The 21,515-nt window shown below is 39.4% G+C and overlaps 3 protein-coding genes across 5 annotated transcripts in view; 2 read left to right on the forward strand and 1 right to left on the reverse strand.

Moving 5' to 3' along the window:
* The first annotated feature begins 31 nt into the window (after positions 1-31).
* Positions 32-2,481, forward strand: LOC116180115 (deubiquitinase DESI2). 2 transcript variants are annotated; one of them, XM_031499955.1, is made up of 4 exons: positions 32-166; positions 516-773; positions 835-976; positions 1,967-2,481. In XM_031499955.1, the coding sequence occupies exons 1-4, from the start codon at positions 126-128 to the stop codon at positions 2,150-2,152; spliced, it is 627 nt and encodes a 208-aa protein (XP_031355815.1). In that variant the 5' UTR covers positions 32-125; the 3' UTR covers positions 2,153-2,481. The 2 variants fall into 2 exon arrangements, with proteins under 2 accessions (XP_031355815.1, XP_031355816.1); XM_031499956.1 differs by lacking the exon at positions 32-166 and having other exon boundaries at positions 247-773.
* A 3,276-nt stretch (positions 2,482-5,757) lies between these two features.
* On the reverse strand, positions 5,758-7,930 carry LOC116180542 (bifunctional 3'-phosphoadenosine 5'-phosphosulfate synthase-like). Its single transcript, XM_031500585.1, has one exon. It carries the CDS (start codon positions 7,836-7,838, stop codon positions 5,967-5,969), a length of 1,872 nt encoding a protein of 623 aa, XP_031356445.1. The 5' UTR covers positions 7,839-7,930; the 3' UTR covers positions 5,758-5,966.
* Positions 7,931-17,314: 9,384 nt separating this feature from the next.
* The window catches only part of LOC116181208 (adhesive plaque matrix protein-like), a 48,807-nt gene continuing 44,606 nt past the window's right edge, over positions 17,315-21,515 (forward strand). For both annotated transcript variants that reach the window (XM_031501505.1, XM_031501506.1), the window contains exon 1: positions 17,315-17,431. In XM_031501505.1, coding sequence (XP_031357365.1) covers positions 17,420-17,431 — 12 coding nt within the window. In that variant the 5' untranslated portion in view covers positions 17,315-17,419. The remainder of the gene's footprint in view (positions 17,432-21,515) is intronic.

Here is a 21,515-nt window from a genome sequence, read left to right on the forward strand (position 1 = left end):
AACGAACATAACCTTACTTCTCTCGCTTCGAGTAGACCAATCGGAAATGATCGTGTCGGTCACAGCCTACTTACTAAACAATCTACTATCGGCCGTTTTGACAAGATGACGTAGATTTTTCGAAAATGTCACGGGGGTTTAACGTTTTCGGATGCAAAATTATAAGGTAATTTCCTGCCGTTTTTCCTTCACGAACACAGTCGAGCATGTCGACTTTATTCTTGCACTTTGTGATTCATACCAGTCTCGCATGGCGCATGCGCTGTGACTTGCACCAAAAAAGCTAACCTTTCACAGCAGAAATTTTGCTTATTTTTCATAAAACGCAAGGAGTAATTCTATTTTTAATGTCGAATTCGCAAAAATAAAGTGATGGTCTACACGTTAAAGACACCGAACTAATCATCGCGGTCGGACAGATTCTTTGTGTTTGTGTGTGTTTTCATTTGTGCGTGGGCCCCCCACATATGCTTGACAATGTTTTCAAATGGTATAGCGTGTAATTTGCCTTTCAGTTGTATGAACGTAACGAGAGACTCAGGCTCCGATGAACTACTGCCGAGCAAAATGGCCCGCGAGCCGGTCGTCCTCAACGTTTACGACATGTACAAAGTGAACGAGTACACCGCCAACATAGGCCTTGGAGTGTTCCATTCGGGCGTCGAAATATTCGGCGTCGAGTACGCGTACGGCGGCCACCAATTTCCGTTCACCGGCATTTTCGAAATAGACCCCAGAGACGATAAAGAATTAGGCGAACAGTTTCGGTTTAGGTAACGTACGGCCCCTGTTGCAAATTTTTCCGTATGTACTCCCCCCTCAATTCATTTGCAGGCAGTCCATACAAATCGGGTACACGGATTTCACCGAGGACGACGTGAAGCGTATTATAAACGAATTGGGAAAGGAGTTTAGAGGAGACCGATATCATCTAATGAACAATAACTGTAATCATTTTTCCGGAGCGTGCACGAAAGTAAATGAAGGATTAAAGGGGCCACATTTAGGTTTTTTTCGTTCTCATACTTTAATATTCATGTTGCGGAGTAAATTCTGAGTTTAGGGGAGTTTAGGCACTAATTATATCAATTTTTGTGATTGATATTATCATCCCTTAAATAATGCCAATAAAATTTGTACACATAAGTGCTATAGGCGTTAGCACATGATGCAAGAAAAATCCTGACGATTAACATATGCATGTCAACTTTTTTAGCCACGGATGCTTCTAGTAAAGGGAAAGACATAGCAATTAGCAATAGAGTAGAATTAGGATATGCGCATGCGCCCACTGTTTGATTTGCAGTCTGACATAGCACAGAAACAAATATTCTGTGTAAATAAAACAAATGAATTATTATTACCTGTCATTAAGATTATAGTGACATCTAAAACAATCGGTTTTATACAGAATACTTGTGTCTGTGCTTGCTATGTACGCTGTTATTAATAACAGTTTGCCGTATTATTGATTGAAATGCCACTTTTTGGTTCCTCAGATCTTTCAAATTTTCATGATCCATAAGATTCTTTAAGTTCTCTAAAATCTTCATTTTTCGGAATTATTTCAATATTTCAGTTGCTTCAAATCTTTAATATTCTTCAGTTCCATAGGATTTTTCACTCCAAATTTTTTTGATTTTTCAAAAATTTTTTGGTTCCTCAGATTTTTCAAATGTTTCAGATCCATAATATTCCTTAAATTCTCTGAATTTTTCAGTTTCTCTGAATTATTCTTCCAATATTTCATATTCTTCAAATGTTTCTTATTATTATTATTATTCTTACTTATTATTATTATAAATTTGACTTGGTTTGTTTAAGGGACGATATGCGTATAAATATGATTTATCCATTCATATGCATATTTATTGATGTATGTTAAAAAATTTGAAGTCTTGAGTACGATATAAAGTCTGCATGTTGCCCATCTAAGTCTCCGTAGTCCTCACACTTTTGTTTTCAGATACTCTGCGGTCGAGACATACCAGCCTGGGTGAATCGACTCGCCTACTTCAGCAGTTGGGTGCCGTTCTTGGAAAGATGCCTGCCTAAGGAGTGGCTGACGCCGATGGCGCTACAGTACTCGCTGAGTCACCGACACGGCTCCACCTGTTCAGAATCGTCACCCTGTAACACTCCATCCTACTAACGATAGAATTATATGATTTCGCCAAATCTAATGTAATTATTATGAGTGATTAGTATTTCTTGATTAGGAAGTTCACCTTTTTTGTACCAAAGACGCAAAGTCAATAGTACGCTAAGAAAGGATTATTTTTTAATATTTATAAAGCCGCAAAAATTGTGAAGTAATTTATTTATTATTTATTCGAATTAAAATCGTATTTAAAAAGTATGTTAATTACAATTAAATATAATATCGTTAAGTCAAAGTTTCAATAAAGACTGGAATATTATACATAGTTATATATAAATTTTGTTGAATGTTCAAATGAAAATAAACGAATATTGAAGTTTCTTGAGAAACAAACCTCCTTGGCTCCTATGAAAAAACCACACACAACAACCCCACAAAATGTAAAAGAAAAAAAGAAATGCAGTTAAAACCATTTTTTTAAATAAAATAAACAAAATACAACTTAAACAATTAGACATAAGACAACTTCTAATAATGTTACCATTAACCTGACAAGTAGGTACAGGTGTAAATGCAGTGTTCAAGTTGAATGACGCTACTAAACAGCAGCAATGTTTTTTTCGAATTGCTTACTCACTGCAAGCAACAGGATACAGTTAAGAATCGGAACTGTAATGAGCTACTTATTCTACCACGGTTAAACGACTCTTACAGAACAACATCACACTGATGCTAATATACTTTACACGTGAATACATAAATAAACACTTAATAAAACAATATAATGGCATAACCACCTGTGCATTTTCAAGGAACAAAAGATTGGAGCACGCCATGCTTCAATAAACAAATAGCATTCAGTGTGTAGTGTACTTAACCCCCAGGTTCTACAAGAACACGGATATAAAGTCAACCCGGCAACGTTTAAAAAATGGCCACCCGAACGACTCTTCCCTCCAAAACTAAACAAGATCCCTCTCAAATTTGAAAAGTGGCACGTGATCAAACATCTAAGACAAGGCCCCCTTACGTTTGTTGTAAACAACGCTATGACCTGAAGCACAGTAGGGAAGGAACGTAAAATAAAACACTGAAATTGTGAAAAGTTTGTTTAATAATTATCGTGGTTATTATGATTGTAAAAGCTCGGAAATTTAAGTCCAAACTAAATTACATTACAAAAATAAACTTTGAAAACAGTAGTTCGCCGAATAAAAATAAAAATAGGCTGGGAAAAAAAGAACCTATAACCAATAAAAAAACCAGCCGTCAAATTAATATAAAATTGTATTGTAAAGTTAATTGTTTGTAATGATGTGAATGCGTAACATAAAATTGTAACATCACAAAAAGTAGCAGGTAGACTTCAAGAGGTAACTTATTGGTTAATACAAGTTTTGGGAATTATGGGTCAGGTATAAGCAGGTACCAAGATTCTATGAAAGGGTGAAATACACAGGATGTGACTCATCTTTGGTGCAATAAAGTCCTTTTGTTAAAAACAAGATGGAAAATTACATGGCCTTGTAGGCAAATTTAAGTAAAAACGAAATATGTGGAAATTACGAATCGTAACTCATTTATCGCACATAGATTCTAAACCGAAGAGCTTTGATTAGCGTAAACCCGCTCCTGCAAGATAGGTAACCCGCCCCTGGTTTCGGGGTTTCGAGCCGACAGTTGAAAATCGAAGACAATCACGGAATTAGGTGTCGTAACTCAATTTTGACTACAGTTTTTATCACCCCCGTGACTACTTCATTCACGGACAAAATTGTTAATTACAAACAACAAGTCAGTACATAGATCAAACGAATCGGTAATTTCCACATATTAAAATAAAATGATCAAAGCTTATATGAATCTTACTTCAGGGACAAGACCACGTAATCAACATCAATAAACATAAATTAAGCAAGCATTACACCAAAAACGTAAACAATTACAAACAATAGCATAACGGTATCACACATGTGATTATGCATTGCGGTGAAACCAAGTAAATTTCAAAAACAAAGATTGAAACACACAAAAAATATAAAATGCGGCATACAAAACACAAATACGATATAAAGAAATGCAAAAATTACTACCTGCATTAAATAACACAAAATAACAACAAACATTTATGGAGCGACACGTTCACGACTGCTATTCAAGACAAGATGCCAAGCGTAACCACCGTTCGTGCTCTCCAGATGGCGCAAATCGCTTTCCCCTCCTAAAAATTACGTGGTTGCCAACTCTCAAAAATGTGTGCATCGTAGTAAGTTGTATATACAGGGTGGGACCTTCAAAACAAAACAATCAAAGTAAACATTGAGAAAACGTTACTGGAGACAGCTTGGAATCTGTCAAACGACGCTAACTTTTTTGCAAAGCTTCGTCGCGAAAAATTCCCTGTTTCCGGCATCTGCGCAAAACGATCTTAGTCGAAGAATTTTCACAGGGTGTTTCGTATTTTTTCCATGGTTCTATTATTTCAGATGTAAGGTGTGCTGCCTAACCGTAGAAGTATTTCACCACAAGTGACGTCCTACATGATATTTATTGTTTGTGTGCGAAATATCGACATGTAGGTAATCTTTATTAAACCTCTCGCCAGGAAAGATTGCCGGTCACAGAACACTTGATCCTGATCTACGATCTATGTTTTTCTGCGACTTCCAGGATAGTATCGTGTCAATGTTGAACAAAAAGACTTTTTTCATTCAACATTAGCACGATCCGATTCTGGAAGTCGCTCGCATCTTAAGAAAAACATAGATTGTAGATCGACACAAGGTGTGCTGTGACCGGCAATCTTTCCTGGCGAGAGTTATAGTTGGCTAAAGAATGGGAACTTCGAGAATTCTTCGGAGTTCTTCATCTACTTTTCGATTGTGCTCCTCTGTAGGATGAGGATGAGCCCTTACGTCGTAGCGATGACTTTTAGGACGGTTTTCCTGAAATGAGCGCACGACCGATTTGGTTAAGCCGGCTTTTGGTTTCCTCTTTTTTTCCTGGGGAGTATAGCATACCACCTAGAGCCACCCAGTGCTACATCTCCCCCAAAGCCAAACACACTAAATCCTTAGAAATATATGGAGTGTCTCCCAAAACCCAATGTAACGGCATTCCCTAGAAAATTAGCGTACGCATGCAAATTATTCTCAACATTTTGCGGGGAATCTGGGAGCACACAGGAAGAATGGGTTACCTTTTCCCAAGACCCCTCTTCCCCAAGCAAATTCAGCCCTTAGAACTCTCGTGTATGAAAAAGAGTGGTGGGGATGGAGTCCCCTCTTTATCAACGTACATGAAGCAAAAGAGGGAAAGAGAGAGGAAGGCAGAAATAATCGATTGCCTTTTCCTTAAAGCTATCACGATATTGGTGAGAATTTCTATCTGCTCCTGGGGGATTTCCTACCCTCTAGGCCCTCTGGCGGAGAACGCAGCACCGGATAGGATCTGGGGAGTACCTATACAGAATCGATTATCTATCACGACAGTTCCATGGAAAGCTAGGAACAACTTCTATTTTCTCTTGGGGATATACGCGCATATACCCCCATTATTGTAAACACTTTAGGGGAAAGTAGCTCCGGAGGGTCTTGGGAGGAATTCAATAGCTCCCAGCGCAGGAAGAATGATTACTTTCAAGAAACCTCATCCCCTACACTACACCAACATGTTTTTGAAGTAAAACCGCAGATATATTAGGTTCGCGGTGAACCAATTACGCCACCATTACTTTGCACTATGCTAATACTTGTAATTACAATTATTTCTTAATTAGACTATCAGGAAAACGGAAAAATAAATTGTGTCAACCGATAATAAAGCGCAAACACGTCGTTCGCACTTCAGGGGTCAATGTTCCAATTCATAATTTATTCGCTAATGACTGATAGTAATTGGCCAGCACTTTCCATGCGTTCTGACTCATGAAACCCTCGGGCGGATCCTCGCCGTTTCTCGCCAGCGTCCGCATTCTCGTGCCGGAGATGAAGTCGAATTTGTCCTGGCGCGCGGGGTCGAAGAACGCCATCCTCTTGTTTTCGGTGTCGTACGCGGCGACTTTGAAGGGGAGGATTTCGACGGCGTTGAGGCCGGGTGCGACTTTGAGGACGCGAGCGCCGTGGGTGACGTCGTAGAGGTTGCCGTCGGGCGAGCCGGCCTTGCCGAGGGGGTGCGGAACGCCGGCCGGATCGCGGCCGACGATGTAGAAGTTGGCGCCGGCGTTCATTCGGGCTTTCGCGTGCCATTGGACTTCGGTCGGGCCGGCGTACATCATCGCGCTGGGGAAGATGGCCAGGACTGTCGAGTGCTTGTTTAGGACACCGTCGTCGAGGATCGCTTGGTGTTGGAGAATTCTGGTGGCGAGTGGGACGTCGTCGTCCTTTGTCCAGCCGCCGAGCGGGTGGAGGAGGAGTACGGGCCGTTTGTATCCGCGGTCTTTGAGGCGCTGCTCCGTATCGGTCATTAGAAGGGCGTGTCCGTTGTGGATCGGGTTCCTGAGTTGGAAGGCGAAAACGGCGTCCGCTTCCAGTTTCTCAAATGTCTTTCGCAGCTCGCGAGGGGTTAGGCGATACTCGTCCAGGCCGTCTTTCCAACGGACACGTTCGAGCACCTCCAGCTCTCCTCCCACCAACCAATCTCCTGACTCGTATATCATTTTGATGTAAGGGTGATTTTGGTTGTTGATCCCAAACTGTCGGCATATTCGCTCTTCCTTACGATGATAGTAGAACTCTGGCTGGCGCATGATGGCGTAACAGGTCCCGTTGTGAACCAAGGCGATTGAGGGCGCGCCCGTAAGGCGCTCCTTGTCCTCGGTGTCGACCGCTAAGACTATTGGAATACTTTGGTTGAGATAATTATTCTCTGACAGCATGACATTAAAATGCAAACACTGCAAGAATTGGTCTTCGCGCATAAACCCCTTCAACGGAGTCGCCCATCCTTCACTCAGCACTTGCACCCACTGCAGGTCCACCTCCCCTATCTCCAAAGACGGAATTGTACCGGCCTCCTCTTTCGCGGCATCGAGCAACTCGCTCTCAACAAAAAGCTCACTAAGTTCCTGAACTGCCCTCAAATGTAATGGTATAATCCCCCCCGTTTGAAGCAAGGCAATCACCTGTTGGGCACTTTCCACAATGGAACAGTCCGTCCGTACGACAAGATCCGGATGTTGAGGAACCTCGTACGGCTGGTCTATCCCAGTAAACCCCTTAATCGACCCTTTCCGCGCTTTCTCATACAGCCCCTTAACGTCGCGCTTTTCGCACACCTCCAGCGGGGTATCGACAAACACCTCGTAGAACGGCAAGTTATTCTCGACATGTATACTCCTGACAACCTCCCGATCCCTTTGGAAGGGCGAGATGAAACTGCACAAGCACACCTGGCCAGCGTCCGCGAACAACCTGGCCACCTCCCCGACGCGCCGAATATTCTCCTCGCGATCCTCCTTGGAAAACCCCAAGTTCTTGTTCAGCCCCGTACGTACATTATCCCCGTCCAAGCTGTACGCGGTGATCCCGTGCGAAACCAGGAACGCCTCCAGCTCGAACGCGAGGGTGGTCTTCCCGGCGCCCGACAGCCCGGTGAACCAAATCGTGCAGCCACGAAAACGGCCCAAAATCGACCCGCGTTTGTCGCGCGACACGTGATTGACCTGCTTGAAGACATTCGTCGCCTTCACCATCATCGACGGCTTCTCGTTCGTAACGATTTCGTTAATGCTAGGCATCGTAACGCGCTCGATATCGACTAATAAGCCGGGACGGACTCTCTGAATATATAAAAACGCGAATCTTATCTTATCTCGGTCGTAACATAATAATAATAATAATAATAATTTTAAAAAAAGAATCGACAAATTAAAACTTAATTAACGACTACTAAAATGCTGACATAATTCAAATGAAAGTAAATTTACAGAAACTCCTAGATAAACAGATAATCGGGTCAGATTATGTAATTGATACAAGGAAATAAATAAGTAATGTCCTACAATATAAAGTTAACGGCTACTAAATTGTCGATAAACCGATTTTTGTTAAAGTGCAATGGCGGCATGTATTTACTGAACGGTTTTTTAGTTGCAGTCACGTGGAGAATTGCAATCGATACAATTTCAAGGTGCATTGCGATAACGATAATGGTATTTTAGATTACATGCGTAAGTAAGATTAAAAGCGTTTACGCAATTAGTCCGTGGGAAAGGCGAACGTAGCGCCCTCTATCACCAGAGATAGGCAACGCACGCTGCGTCTTTGGAATATTATGACCAACTGTGTATGTCAGTCTTACTATGATCACGCTACTGCAACAGTTTGCTTTCAGAAAATGAACAATGTATTCCATACCCCCTCTGGTGCTACGTTTGATTTCAAATGGTTTAGCCCTTCAAACTCTCATCTATGGTATATCTCCCAGGAAATTTGGGAGTATCCCTTAGAAAAAAATCATAAACAATAATGCTCATTTAGGGGGTATGGCAGCACTTAGCCCTTCCACACAAGGAGGAAGGTTACCAGCGGGAACCACGTGGAGGTAGCTGCTCGAAACTATGACTCGTGCCAACCCAATCGTGTGCACCACTACGATAGGAGGCTTTAACGGTAGTACTCCGGTTCAATTGCCTTAAGCTACCGCCAATATTCTACAAAGAGAGTCATAGTTACTCCCGCCATAGAATAACCCCGGCTGAAAGCTACCACAACAGTTTGCTTTCTGGAAAGGGACAACTTTTATTATCTCCTGGGGGGTATTCCGATCTGTTGATGAAGATAACGAATCTACTGCTTTCTTATTTCACATCATCAGGCACTTTTGATGAAGCACTTGAGATTGCTACTGATGATAATTGCGTTTCAATATATTTCTTCGAACTATTAATCAACGTAAATGGATCAGATATTAAAAATAATGCTCGTAATCTTATTTAAGTGCCACTGATTAATTTAATAGTCAAATTTCATTGCTACAGTTAAATGACTATTAAAATTGGTGTGGTGATATTTTAAAACTCAAAAAGATTATCGCTTACGTAATCAGGGCAGTCTGTACGGAGCCGGTGATGACAATTTTTAGTGCTCTACGGATATGATAAGCAAATTATTCGATGTTTTGGGGCCGTTGCACTTGCAATTTATGAAAAATTAGGCTGCAACTTGGGTCGACGGTGGTTTTTTGTAACACATTTGGATTTGCGCACAAAATTCCGTGAAAAACAAAATTGTGAGTCACATATCATAACAATTCACACTCAGGATCATTCATACTCAGAATGAATCATACTCCAGATGATCAATACCCAGGAAAGAAACCTTTACGATCCTTAACTTACAGTCATCATGGCGAATCATTTGCATACTTGTGATTTCGAATGAAATTCTCGTTTAGTCGATGGTATTCAATACCCCCCAGGCCCCCCCGGTTGTATGTTTTTACCCAAAACGTTAATCCTTCAGAGATCTTTTGACTTGTGGCTCAGTGGTAGAGCTTTGAGATACATAATCGGAGGTCGGGTGTTCGAACCAGGACTGAGGTAAGAATTTTTCATCTGTGACAGAGATGGGAATTTCCTTAGATCAGTTTTGAGCATTCTACCGGCTACTCCGAATTAGGTTTTCTCAATTCATAAGGTAAATAACGGAGTAGTATCGAACAACTTAAAACCTTCTGCAGGGGCACCCCTAAAAAGCATTATTATACGAGTAATAAATAAATAAATGCAACCGGGGGATGGGGGTATGACTATGGAAGACCCCCCCCCCCAACCATATCCTCCAGTACACGAGAATTTCTATATTACTATGGGGCAGAAATTTTCATTTTGGATACAAACAGAAAATCAGGGGCCTGGGAGGTATGTAATATTCCCACCAATGAAACTTTTATGATCGTTCCCTTAGATTCACCATGGAAACCTTTGCATACTTTCATTCGAATGAAATTCTCATTTACTATACCCCCCAAACCCACCAGTTGTATGTTTCTACCCAAAAAATTAACTCCTCAGAGATCTTGTTAAGACTTGAAAAGTATACTATCAAATCTTCATTCGGAATGAATATTTCAAACTTCAAATTTCAAAAACATACAACCGGGGGGGTCTGGGGGGTACGGAATACCCCCCCAGCAATGAAACTTATACGATCCTTTCTTTACATTCATCATGAAACCATTTGCATACCTTCTTTCGAATAAAATTCTCGTTTACTGGGGAGTATTCCATACCCCCCAGACCCCCCGGTTGTATGTTTTTACCCAAAACGTTAACCCCTCAGAGGGTTGAGACTTGAAAAGTGGCAGTGAAACAATTAATCAAAACTTCTTTTTTCATAACGAAAAAATTGAAACTTGTAGAAAATATGTCTACTTATAGGAGTCTCGTTTACGTCTTCAACTTTTTTCAGAACAATGGCAGAAGACACGATCTTAAAAGCAAAGCAAGCTTCAGGGATGGTCAGGGGAATTAGTGCTAAATCAAACAGGACCAGGTGGTCGGCAAAAATGTCCCTTTATAATTCATTAATACTTGGAGTACTACTAAATAACTCCCCAATTTGGGGTATTCGCTACTTAGACATGCTTGAACGCGTTCAAATAGAATTCTTTAAAAAGTTGTTTCTTTTACCAGCTAACACTCCGGACAGTATCGTACGCCTTTGAATTCGGAATAACAAGCCTTTCATTTACCTACTATTTTCAAACTATCTATAACCTGGTTAATTAAACTTTTAACAATGAGTAGAGTCTGATTTCCTCACATCTGTTATAGGCGACAGCTCGCTCTTTTAAATAGCTCCGATCCTCGATACAACTGGGTACGGCAAATGAAAGATCTTTTTGCTAAGTTCAACTGTTCCGAACAGTTCATTAGCTTCACCATAAAACCTTAAGGAAAATAAAAGTAAATTGTTAGATAACTCATTAACAACATGCATCCAACAGGATCTTTTATTTGTTGCCACGTCAGCTTTTCTCCTTTTTTACAACAAATTTGTAAATCCTGGTATATCAAAAAACTATTTACTTTTTAACAATTTAGCTTTTAAATATATTACATTTATGTGCCAAATTAGGACCTCAAATACACGAAGGTTTAAAGCAGAGCTGGGCAGTATTCGATTTTGTAAATACTTTTTAGTATTCAAAACCTTTAAAGTATTCAAATACTTTGTAATTAAGTACTTTTATGGAAGCAGTATTTGTTTTTGTAACTCAAATACTTTCACAAATATTTAGTATTCGAATACTTCGTAAAGTATTTTTATTTTTACCAAAAATTGACTACTCCAAAATTTCTCGGGGAAACAATTTTTCTTATTAATTTTGGTGCGTAGAATCCATAACAATTCGTACTTTTCCGATTAGACCTCTCAATAAAAAATTATGGACAAAAAACAAATGTCGAAAAAAAATTCAAAACGCTGTAACTTTTGAACTAGTAGCCCAATCTTGGAACTCTTTGAAATTATGGATTCTACAGGCCAAATTCTATAAGAAAATTTTTTTCCGGGTCGATCTGAGACAATTTTTTTTCGGGGCTCAAAAAAAGGCAGTGTATAACCTTCCTTTTTTTACCAAAAAATCGACTACACCAAAATTTCTCGGGAAAACACTTTTTCTTATTAATTTGGGTCCGTAGAATCCAAATCAATTCGTACTTTTTCGATCAGACTTCTCAATCAAAAGTTATAGACTAGAAACCAATTTCGAAAAAAAATTCAAAGGCCTGTAACTTTTGAACTAGTAGCCCAATCTTGGAACTGTTTGAAATTATGGATTCTACAGGCCACATTCTATACGAAAATTTTTTTCCGGGGCGATCTGAGACAATTTTCTTTTCGGGACTCAAAAAAAGGCAGTGTATAAGCTTCCTTTTTTACCAAAAATCGACTACACCAAAATTTCTCGGGAAAACACTTTTTCTTGTTAATTTTGGTGCGTAGAATCCAAAACAGTAGATATTGCGTATTCTGTAAATTCTGTAGATTTTGTAGTAGATTCCGAAAATGCTATAGATTCCATAAGTTCGGTAAAATCTGTAAATTTTGTATGCACTGTGGAATCTGTAAGTGCGGTGGATTCTGTAGATTTTGTAAATTCTGCATGTTCTGTAGACTCGGTAGGTCTTTATGTTATAAAGCTTTTATATATTCTCTGGGTTTTATCAAATCTGTGGATTCTGTAAGCTTTGCAGACATGTTGAATCCTTTACATTTGCTGCAGTTCTATAAATTATGTAAACTCTGTCGATCGTGTAGAGTCTGTAGGTTCTACACATTCTCAGCATCCTGTAGAATCTACAAATCTGTAGGGTTTTTGGACACAGACTTTGCTGGGCCCTGTAGCGTCAGAGCTTAGTTCAGATCTTCTAAACTCTAAACTCTGTAAATTTTGTCGATCCTGAACGGTATTTCCATTCTAAATATTCTGTAGATACTTACTGCAGATACTGTAGATTCAGCAATTTGGTAGATTCCAAAAATTCGGTGAAATCTGTAGATTCTGTAAATTGTGTAAGTTCTGTAAATTATAAATATGTTGTTTATACTTTGAATTTGATGGATTCTGTGATTTCTGTAGATCCTGTTGAGTTTGTAGATTGTTTGTAATTTTTTAGATATTGTAGACTCCTGTGTAGCCTGCAGATAATGTAGACTCTGTCGATCATATAGACTCTTCCAATTGTATAGTTTCTACACATTTTCTACATTATGTACAGTCTACAAGATCTGTAGGATCTATCGATTATGACGGGTCGTTTGACACTGCAAAGACTGTAGATTTGGTGGGCTTTGCAAACTCAAAAAATACTATAGACTCTAAATTCTGCAAGTTATGATGGTATAAATTCTGTGTTCTCTGTAAGTCAATTCAATTATGTAGGTTCTGTACAGTTTCTAAACCAGTGCTGTAGATTTTGTAGATCATGTACTGTACTGTAAATTCTATAAATTCTGTAAACTCTGTAGTTTCCGTAGCGTCAATAGATTTGTTAGACTAGAATTTGATAGATACTGTAGGTCTTGTAAATAATTGAAACTTTGTGGATTTTGTACAGTTATGTAGAGTCTGTAGATTCTGTAAGCCCTTAAGAATTAGAATTGCATAAACATAGTTTTTTAGTTTCCGTACACCCTCTAAATTCTGTAGACCCCGTACATACCGAAAATGTTACCAATTGAAGTCTTTGGTGAACGTTTTGTAAATTCTGTAAAACATGCCTATTCTGTAGACTAAATCCGTATGTCTCTGGCTAATTTGTTAGATGTTGTATCGTGTAGATTAAGCACACTGTATACTGTAAATTCTGCAATGTATGTATATCTTGTATATATACTTATGTATATATATATATTCAGTTCAAAGGGCTGTAACTTTTGATCCAGTGGTCCAATCTTGGAATTGTTTGAAATTATGGATTCTACGGGCCAAACTCTATAAGAAAATGTTTTTTCCCGGTCGATCTCAGACAATTTTTTTCTACGGCCTCAAAAAAAGGCAGTGTATTACCTTCCTTTTTTACCAAAAATCGACTGCTCCAAAATTTCTCGGGAAAACACTTTTTCTCACTAATTTAGGGGCGTAGAATCCAAAACGAATCGTACTTTTTCGATCAGACCTCTCAATCAAAAGTTATGGACCAAATACAAATTTCGAGAAAAAGTTCAAAGGGCCGTAACTTTTGATCCAGTGGTCCGATCTTAGAACTGTTTGAAATTATGGATTCTACGGGCCAAACTCTATTAGAAAATGTTTTTTCCCGGTCGATTTCAGACAATTTTTTTCTACGGCCTCAAAAAAGGCAGTGTATTACCTTCCTTTTTTACCAAAAATCGACTGCTCCAAAATTTCTCGGGAAAACACTTTTTCTCACTAATTTTGGTGCGTAGAATCCAAAACGATTCGTACTTTTTCGATCAGACCTCTCAATCAAAAGTTATGGACAATTACAAATTTCGAGAAAAAGTTCAAAGGGCCGTAACTTTTGATCCAGTGGTCCGATCTTAGAACTGTTTGAAATTATGGATTCTACGGGCCAAACTCTATTAGAAAATGTTTTTTCCCGGTCGATTTCAGACAATTTTTTTCTACGGCCTCAAAAAAGGCAGTGTATTACCTTCCTTTTTTACCAAAAATCGACTGCTCCAAATTTTCTCGGGAAAACACTTTTTCTCACTAATTTTGGTGCGTAGAATCCAAAACGATTCGTACTTTTTCGATCAGACCTCTCAATCAAAGGTTATGGACCAAAAATACAAATTTCGAAAAAAAGTTTAAAGGGCTGTAACTTTTGATCTAGTGGTCCAATCTTGGAACTGTTTGAAATTATGGATTCTACGGGCCAAACTCTATAAGAAAATGTTTTTTCCCGGTCGATCTCAGACAATTTTTTTCTACGGTTTCAAAAAAAGGCAGTCAAATACTTGTTTTGAAATTCCTCTGTTTGCTTGGAATTCCCAGGTCTTTTCGATTTTTTTTTAATTGTTGCACTCTCCAGCAGGTTATTGATTACTCTGTTTCTTTATTTCTTTCCATTTTTACCGTCCTTTAATTATATCAGTTGTGTTTCCATCCTTTGGATCCTTCAGATTTTTCAAATCCTCAAGGTTTGCACCAGGGGTCCGGGGGCATAAAAACCCCCTCTTTCGCTAAAAAAAATTTGATAATCTTCCTTCCGTACAATCTTCACCATGAAAGTCTGTGTATATTCATATACATAAAGTCTTCGCGTGCTGAGGGGTGTTCCATACCCCCCCTGACCTCCGTTCTGTTTTTAACCAAACAAAGTGTCATTTTTTAAATTATCCTAGGCGTTTTGAGGGATAACCTAGCCCCAGGGGGTTACTGGAGGAAAGGAATACCTCCAGCATATGAAGAGTATACAAATGCTATAATGCTAATAATGATGATGGTAGGGAAAAGGAAACAAACACCCCCCCCCCTCCACTTTAGCTTCTCACCCCAAAACAGGTACCTAGCGCTCTTCAGTATTCGCCCTATATACTTCGAAAAGGGGCCTTTGACAATTATCTCCATATTTTTTCTTTCCTCTCCTTATCTCCTCGTGAGTCCTTTTCTAAGTTACATCTTCCATCCTTTCCCCTATTTCGTTCCTCCCTTCGACCTCAGCACATTTCTTTCATAATAATTTTTTCCTTGCTATCCCAAAAGAAATTTTCCTCAAGTAATGGTCCGCCCGTCTCTCCGTCCGTCCCTCGGTCTGCCCGTTCATCCTTCTGTTCGTCTTTCCGTCTGTTCCTCGTCTAGCTCGAGAACGAAAAGGACAATGACAGACACATTTATTCCAAAACAAATGAAAGAAATAGAACAAATTCCCTGAAAGAAACGAAAACGAAACGACTAAATATAAATTTCTTGATTACATTCTGCAGTTATTCTAGTCTATAAACTTCCTGTACCTTCTGTAGCTTTTTCAGATTTTCAGGATTCTGTAAACTTTGTACACCCTGTACTATCTTAAATTCTATAATTTCTGTAAGCACTGTAGAATTAGAAGATTAAGAAATTACTGTAGAATTTATAAATTCGGTGAAATCTGTAGACATGGTAGATTCTGTAAATTCTATAAAATCTGGAAACTTCGTAAATTCTGCCAATCCAGAAAATTCTGTAAATTCTACAAAGCAATATAGACTAGATGGGTCTTTATATTAAGATTACATATGCATTGGGTTTCGTGTATTTAGTGATCTCTGTTTTTTAGATTTTGTGGACTACGCACACCCTGTAGAGCCTATGTATCCTGTTGTGAACTCTGCCGATCTTGTAGATCATGTAGATTTTATAGGTTCTGCACATTTTTTTTCATACATCAGAATCTATTATGCTGTAGGTTCTGTAGATGGGGGGGCATGGGTTGTATGGAATACCCCCCCCCCCCCTCACCAGTATACAAAGGGTCTAGGATAGGCATAGAGAAATGGTATCCAATATCTCCTTCCTTGCGACTATCCTAAGATGTTCGTGTAGTGGGAGGTATTCCAGACCCCCCGGTGTTACATCCTCCCCGAAAATGTTGAGCATTTAGACTTTCCTGCCTGAAGAATTTCGGCGGGGGACCTGGTGACTATGGAAAACCCCCTCCAGGGAAAGGTTGATTTATTGAATACTTTCCTGAGAGCTGGGGGGGTATTTCAAACGAACACGACTAAACGATGTTAGGAAAAAACGTATCACCGGGGGGTCTGGGGGTTAGGGAATACCCCCCAGTATGCTAAGAGTATAGAAATAGTAGTAGAGAAAGAATATCCATTATCTCTTTCCTTACGACTGTCCCAGAATTTTCGTGTACTGTTGTTCGTGGAACCCTTACGGTTTCCTGAAGCCTTTTAAATGCGCTCTCGTCGGACTTACAGGGGAGGCTGGATCGTAAGTACCCTCGAGGGTTTTACTTAAAGAACATTTCAGAGCACTTAGACAGATCTTAGGTCTTGAAAATCTTCTTCTATCTGGATCCCTCAGAGTCTCCTTTAGAGTTCCGGGCAGTTGAGAACCATAAAGATTCATAAAAGCTCCTCTTCAAGTTTGGCCCTAAAGGGATTGTAAATGGCTGTTAGGGGTATTTCAGTTTTTTGACAACCGCAAAGGTGCATTTTTGGTAGAAGTTTTTGGGAGTCTCCAAAAACCCCTTAAGGATTAAAAACCTCTAGGCTTAGGAAACTGTTAGTGACCCCTAAATCCAATTATAGAAATCCCTAAACCTCGCACAGGGTCTGCAAATTTCAGATACTAAGTGCCCTTAAGGATTAATGAGGAAGGGTTTTAATGACGTGCATGTCTATACTTTTCCCCAAAAGTACAAAGCAGCACTTTTTTATTAGACAAAGAAAAATGGTACGAGGCCGCTTGGGACCACACGCGAAAAATTTCAATTACGTGCTAAGAACAATGGACCAGTACGCTAAAGACGGTTATTCAATTTTAACCCCGCAATTTTCGGAAAGCCTCATTTCGAAAAATGTGGACCAATTGCGCGATGCCATTACTATTAATAGTCCAATTATTTCTTGCGGCTCCGGACTAAACGTAATTTACGATGAGAGCACACGATGAGCGCAGAATGCACTTTTTTTCTCGGTTGCATAAAGGTTGGAAAGGATCTCGAGAAGGTCGACACATTAATACACCACACGAGGATGAGCCCTCTCCTACCCCCCATTTGCTCATCTTCCCCACTTTTGGGCGAAGGTATAAATTGCAATGGTATTGTAACGAAACCGCTACATTACCGACGTACCGTGTATACAATTTTTTTTATGTGAAGTTAATGACAAAGTGTGGATTAACGCCATGAATTTTAAGGTAGGATTGATTTTACTATCGGCTTTTTTATTGCGTGAAATTCCGGTAGGCATTCAATGCCGGCGCCTTAATTGTTTCCTTCTCACGATTGCCAGCAAACTAGGTTAAGAGATGGGATTGTTATTTAATACTAATAATAGAGGTTGTGATGACACGCGGGAAAAAAAATTGAGAAACCTGCATCGCGAATTTAACGTATTTTTTGGATAATTGTTCTAGGCACGCATTTCTTAAGTGAAAACGCGTAATAATCAATAGGAACTGATTCTATAATTATATAACATTTGCAAGAGTTCCACCCTATTTTACTACCGGTACCAAGCTTGTGGGCCTAGGCTCGGATTTTTTAATCCTCGGTCTTCAAAAGACACCGAACGTGTTTTAATTACTAGTTTAAAGCATAAACTATTAAAATTTGCTTCTGTATTTCCACGTTGTTCGTTTTTCTTTGGTCTTCCTTTACCTAGGGTTTCTATCGTGATTCTGACGCATTTGCGCTAGGTTTCCAAAAATCGCAATTGATCTCTTCCTGTTCTTCCTGCTCTGGTAACTTCATTACTCATCATAAATGTTAACGTACGCTTTCCTTTCTTCTTTGATATTTCCTTTTTATGAGACAGTGTGAGACATTTTTTTAATTATTGTTAGGGATGGTCTCAGCGGTTCCTGCACTGAGACCTTTTGGTATATTGTGCTTCCCGGTATTGTCTACCCTTCAAGATTCAGGCTATTGATAGAACCCTCATTACTTCCCCTTGTCTATATTTTTTATTTCAAAGTAGGCGTTCCCTTGCCTTTATGTATGATTCACATTGGCAAATGACGTGGTGTGGTCTTTCTTCTTCCTCACCACAACTCCCGGATTACGAACTGTCCCATTTTGTGCAGGGGTTTGTTCAAACTACTGAGGTCTGTGACCATATTTGTCGAAAGTTTTACCTTCCCCACTTACCTTTAACATGGACGATGCTAAATCCCGTTTGGGGTTTCCAGAAAGATCTTGCAATGGTTCTGTCCTGGCATTTTCGACCAATTTCTGTAGTGCCTATTGTCATTTTTGTAGATAGACCCCACTTGCTCCCGAACGCTCGCCTGTAGGCCTCTCCAGGGACTTTGTGGCTTTGCTCGCTATTTTTTCCAGACGCGATTTGAGTCCTCCGTCTAACATGATGCCTAAGTATTTACCTTTCAGCCACTTCTCTTGGTGCAATGTCAAAGCAAATCTATGATCAAATAGAGATGGCTTATGCCATTTGTGTACTGAGCTGCAGGCAGCCACAGTTCCAAACGTTCTGTCAATTGGAAGTTGGAGTAACACTGAAATGATTCTATATTCGGTCCGTGCAGTCCAGCTGAGCCAAAGTGTAGATTGTTAACAATGACCACCTGTGGCGTAACTTACATTTTTTTAAACGAAACACCCTATATTTTACCGAAGGATTGGAGAGTACTTAGTTTTTTTTGTTACAATCATTTTTCTTCAAAACTTGGCCGTGTTTCGAATTTATTTTTCAAAGAAACTAAATCGCGCCAGTGGTTGTTTTAATTTGAGGCACGTGCTGAGATCTCTTCCACTTTCACATAACTTTTTTACACACTTTATCGATTTTATTGATGGATGATAGAAATGTGAAACCTTTACTTTTCAGGATTCTCTCCTAAAATTGTTTATCCACCGCAGCGTGATTTTTTCTTGCAGTAAATTAAGCGTATTTGAAAGAACGTTCAAGATGACCATAAACGTAGCCATCTGAGCAATTTTAAGTGTCTCCTTAAAGATCCTTACAAAAATTTTAGAGGATTTTTGCTAGGTAAATTGTAGGGTTGTGCCCCTGCTATTACGTAGATCGTCCTGAATTTTCCCCTATCGGGGCAAGGTGTGCTAGTAGAGTCCATAAATCTCATACTTTACTTTGCTTTAAATTCAAGTCAGCAAATTCTCAATGCGAAATAAATTACCCTAGACAAGGTCAGTTTGCTTTGGTAATTGCAGCTTTTTCTCGATATACTAGAAAATTCCAACATAGTTGACAGTGAAAGAAAATACTACTCGTCCCAGAATAAACATGTAATGATCATAATCCTCGCCAGGTCAAAGATCGGGGTTGATATTTTCGTACTCACGGTGTTATAATGAAACCTTATAAACGAATGTGCAATTATTCGAAAAGCGTACCACAAGTCAATTTACCGGGTCATCGTAATGCTGTCTAAGCCTTGTGATTGTGACCCTCTGCTCCACCTTTTTGTAAGTTCATCTTCCATCCTTTCCAGTATTCTCTCCTTTTGAAAAGACCTTTCTGATTTCTTTTAATGCATCCTATTCTTTCCTACCCCATATCTCCCTTCTATACATCGGCACTCCTCTCACCATTGCATCAAAAAGGTATTTTCAATGTCAAAGCAAATCTATGATCAAATAGAGATGGCTTTTCCGACACATGCCATTTGTGTACTGAGACGCAGGCAGCCACAGTTCCAAACGTACTGCCAATTGGGACTGATGGCATTCTATATTCGGTCCGTGCAGTCCAACTAAGCCAAAGTGTGGATTCTTAACAATTACCACCTGTGGCGTAGCGGAACACCCTATATTTTACCGAAGGATTGGAAAGTGCCTGGTTTTTTTTTACGTAACTTGTTACACAAAGAAACTAAATCGCGCCGGTGGTTGTTCTAATTTGAGGCAGATGCTGAGATCTCTTCCACTTTCACATAACTTTTTTAGGCACTTGATCGATTTTATTGATGGATGATAGAAATGTGAAACCTTTACATTTCAGGATTCTCTCCTAAAATTGTTTATACACTGCAGCGTGATTTTTTCTTGCAGTAAATTAAGCGTATTTGAAAGAACGTATAAAGATGACCGTAAACGTAGCTATCTGGGCAATTTTGAGTGTCTCCTCAAAGATTCTTATAGAAATTTTAGAGGATTTTTGCTAGGTAAATTGTAGGGTTGTGCCTCTGCTATTACGTAGATCGTCCTGAATTTTCCCCTATCGGGGCAAGGTGTGCTAGTAGAGTCCATAAATCTCATACTTTACTTTGCTTTAAATTTAAGTCAGCAAATTCTCAATGCGAAATAAATTACCCTAGACAAGGTCAGTTTGCTTTGGTAAATTGCAGCTTTTTCTCGATATACTAGAAAATTCCAACATAGTTGACAGTGAAAGAAAATACTACTCGTCCCAGAATAAACATGTAATGATCATAATCCTCGCCAGGTCAAAGATCGGGGTTGATATTTTCGTACTCACGGTGTTATAATGAAACCTTATAAACGAATGTGCAATTATTCGAAAAGCGTACCACAAGTCAATTTACCGGGTCATCGTAATGCTTTCTAAGCCTTGTGATTGTGACCCTCTGTTACTCCACCTTTTTGTAAGTTCATCTTCCATCCTTTCCCGTATTCTCTCCTTTTGAAAAGACCTTTCTGATTTCTTTTAATTCATCCTATTCTGTCCTACCCCATATCTCCCTTCTATACATCGGCACTCCTCTCACCATTGCATCAAAAAGGTATTTTCATTGTCAAAGCAAATCTATGATCAAATAGAGATGGCTTTTCCGACACATGCCATTTGTGTACTGAGACGCAGGCAGCCACAGTTCCAAACGTACTGCCAATTGGGACTGATGGCATTCTATATTCGGTCCGTGCAGTCCAACTAAGCCAAAGTGTGGATTCTTAACAATTACCACCTGTGGCGTAGCGGAACACCCTATATTTTACCGAAGGATTGGAAAGTGCCTGGTTTTTTTTACGTAATTTGTTACACAAAGAAACTAAATCGCGCCGGTGGTTGTTCTAATTTGAGGCAGATGCTGAGATCTCTTCCACTTTCACATAACTTTTTTAGGCACTTGATCGATTTTATTGATGGATGATAGAAATGTGAAACCTTTACTTTTCAGGATTCTCGCCTAAAATTGTTTATAGACTGCAGCGTGATTGTTTCTTGCAGTAAATTAAGCGTATTTGAAAGAACGTATCAAAATGAGCATAAACGTAGCCTTCTGAGCAATTTTGAGTGTCTCCTCAAAGAACCTTATAACAATTTTAGAGGATTTTTGCTAG

The sequence above is a fragment of the Photinus pyralis genome, unplaced genomic scaffold (assembly GCF_008802855.1).
Source record: "Photinus pyralis isolate 1611_PpyrPB1 unplaced genomic scaffold, Ppyr1.3 Ppyr1.4_LG9, whole genome shotgun sequence".
NCBI lineage: Eukaryota > Metazoa > Arthropoda > Insecta > Coleoptera > Lampyridae > Photinus > Photinus pyralis.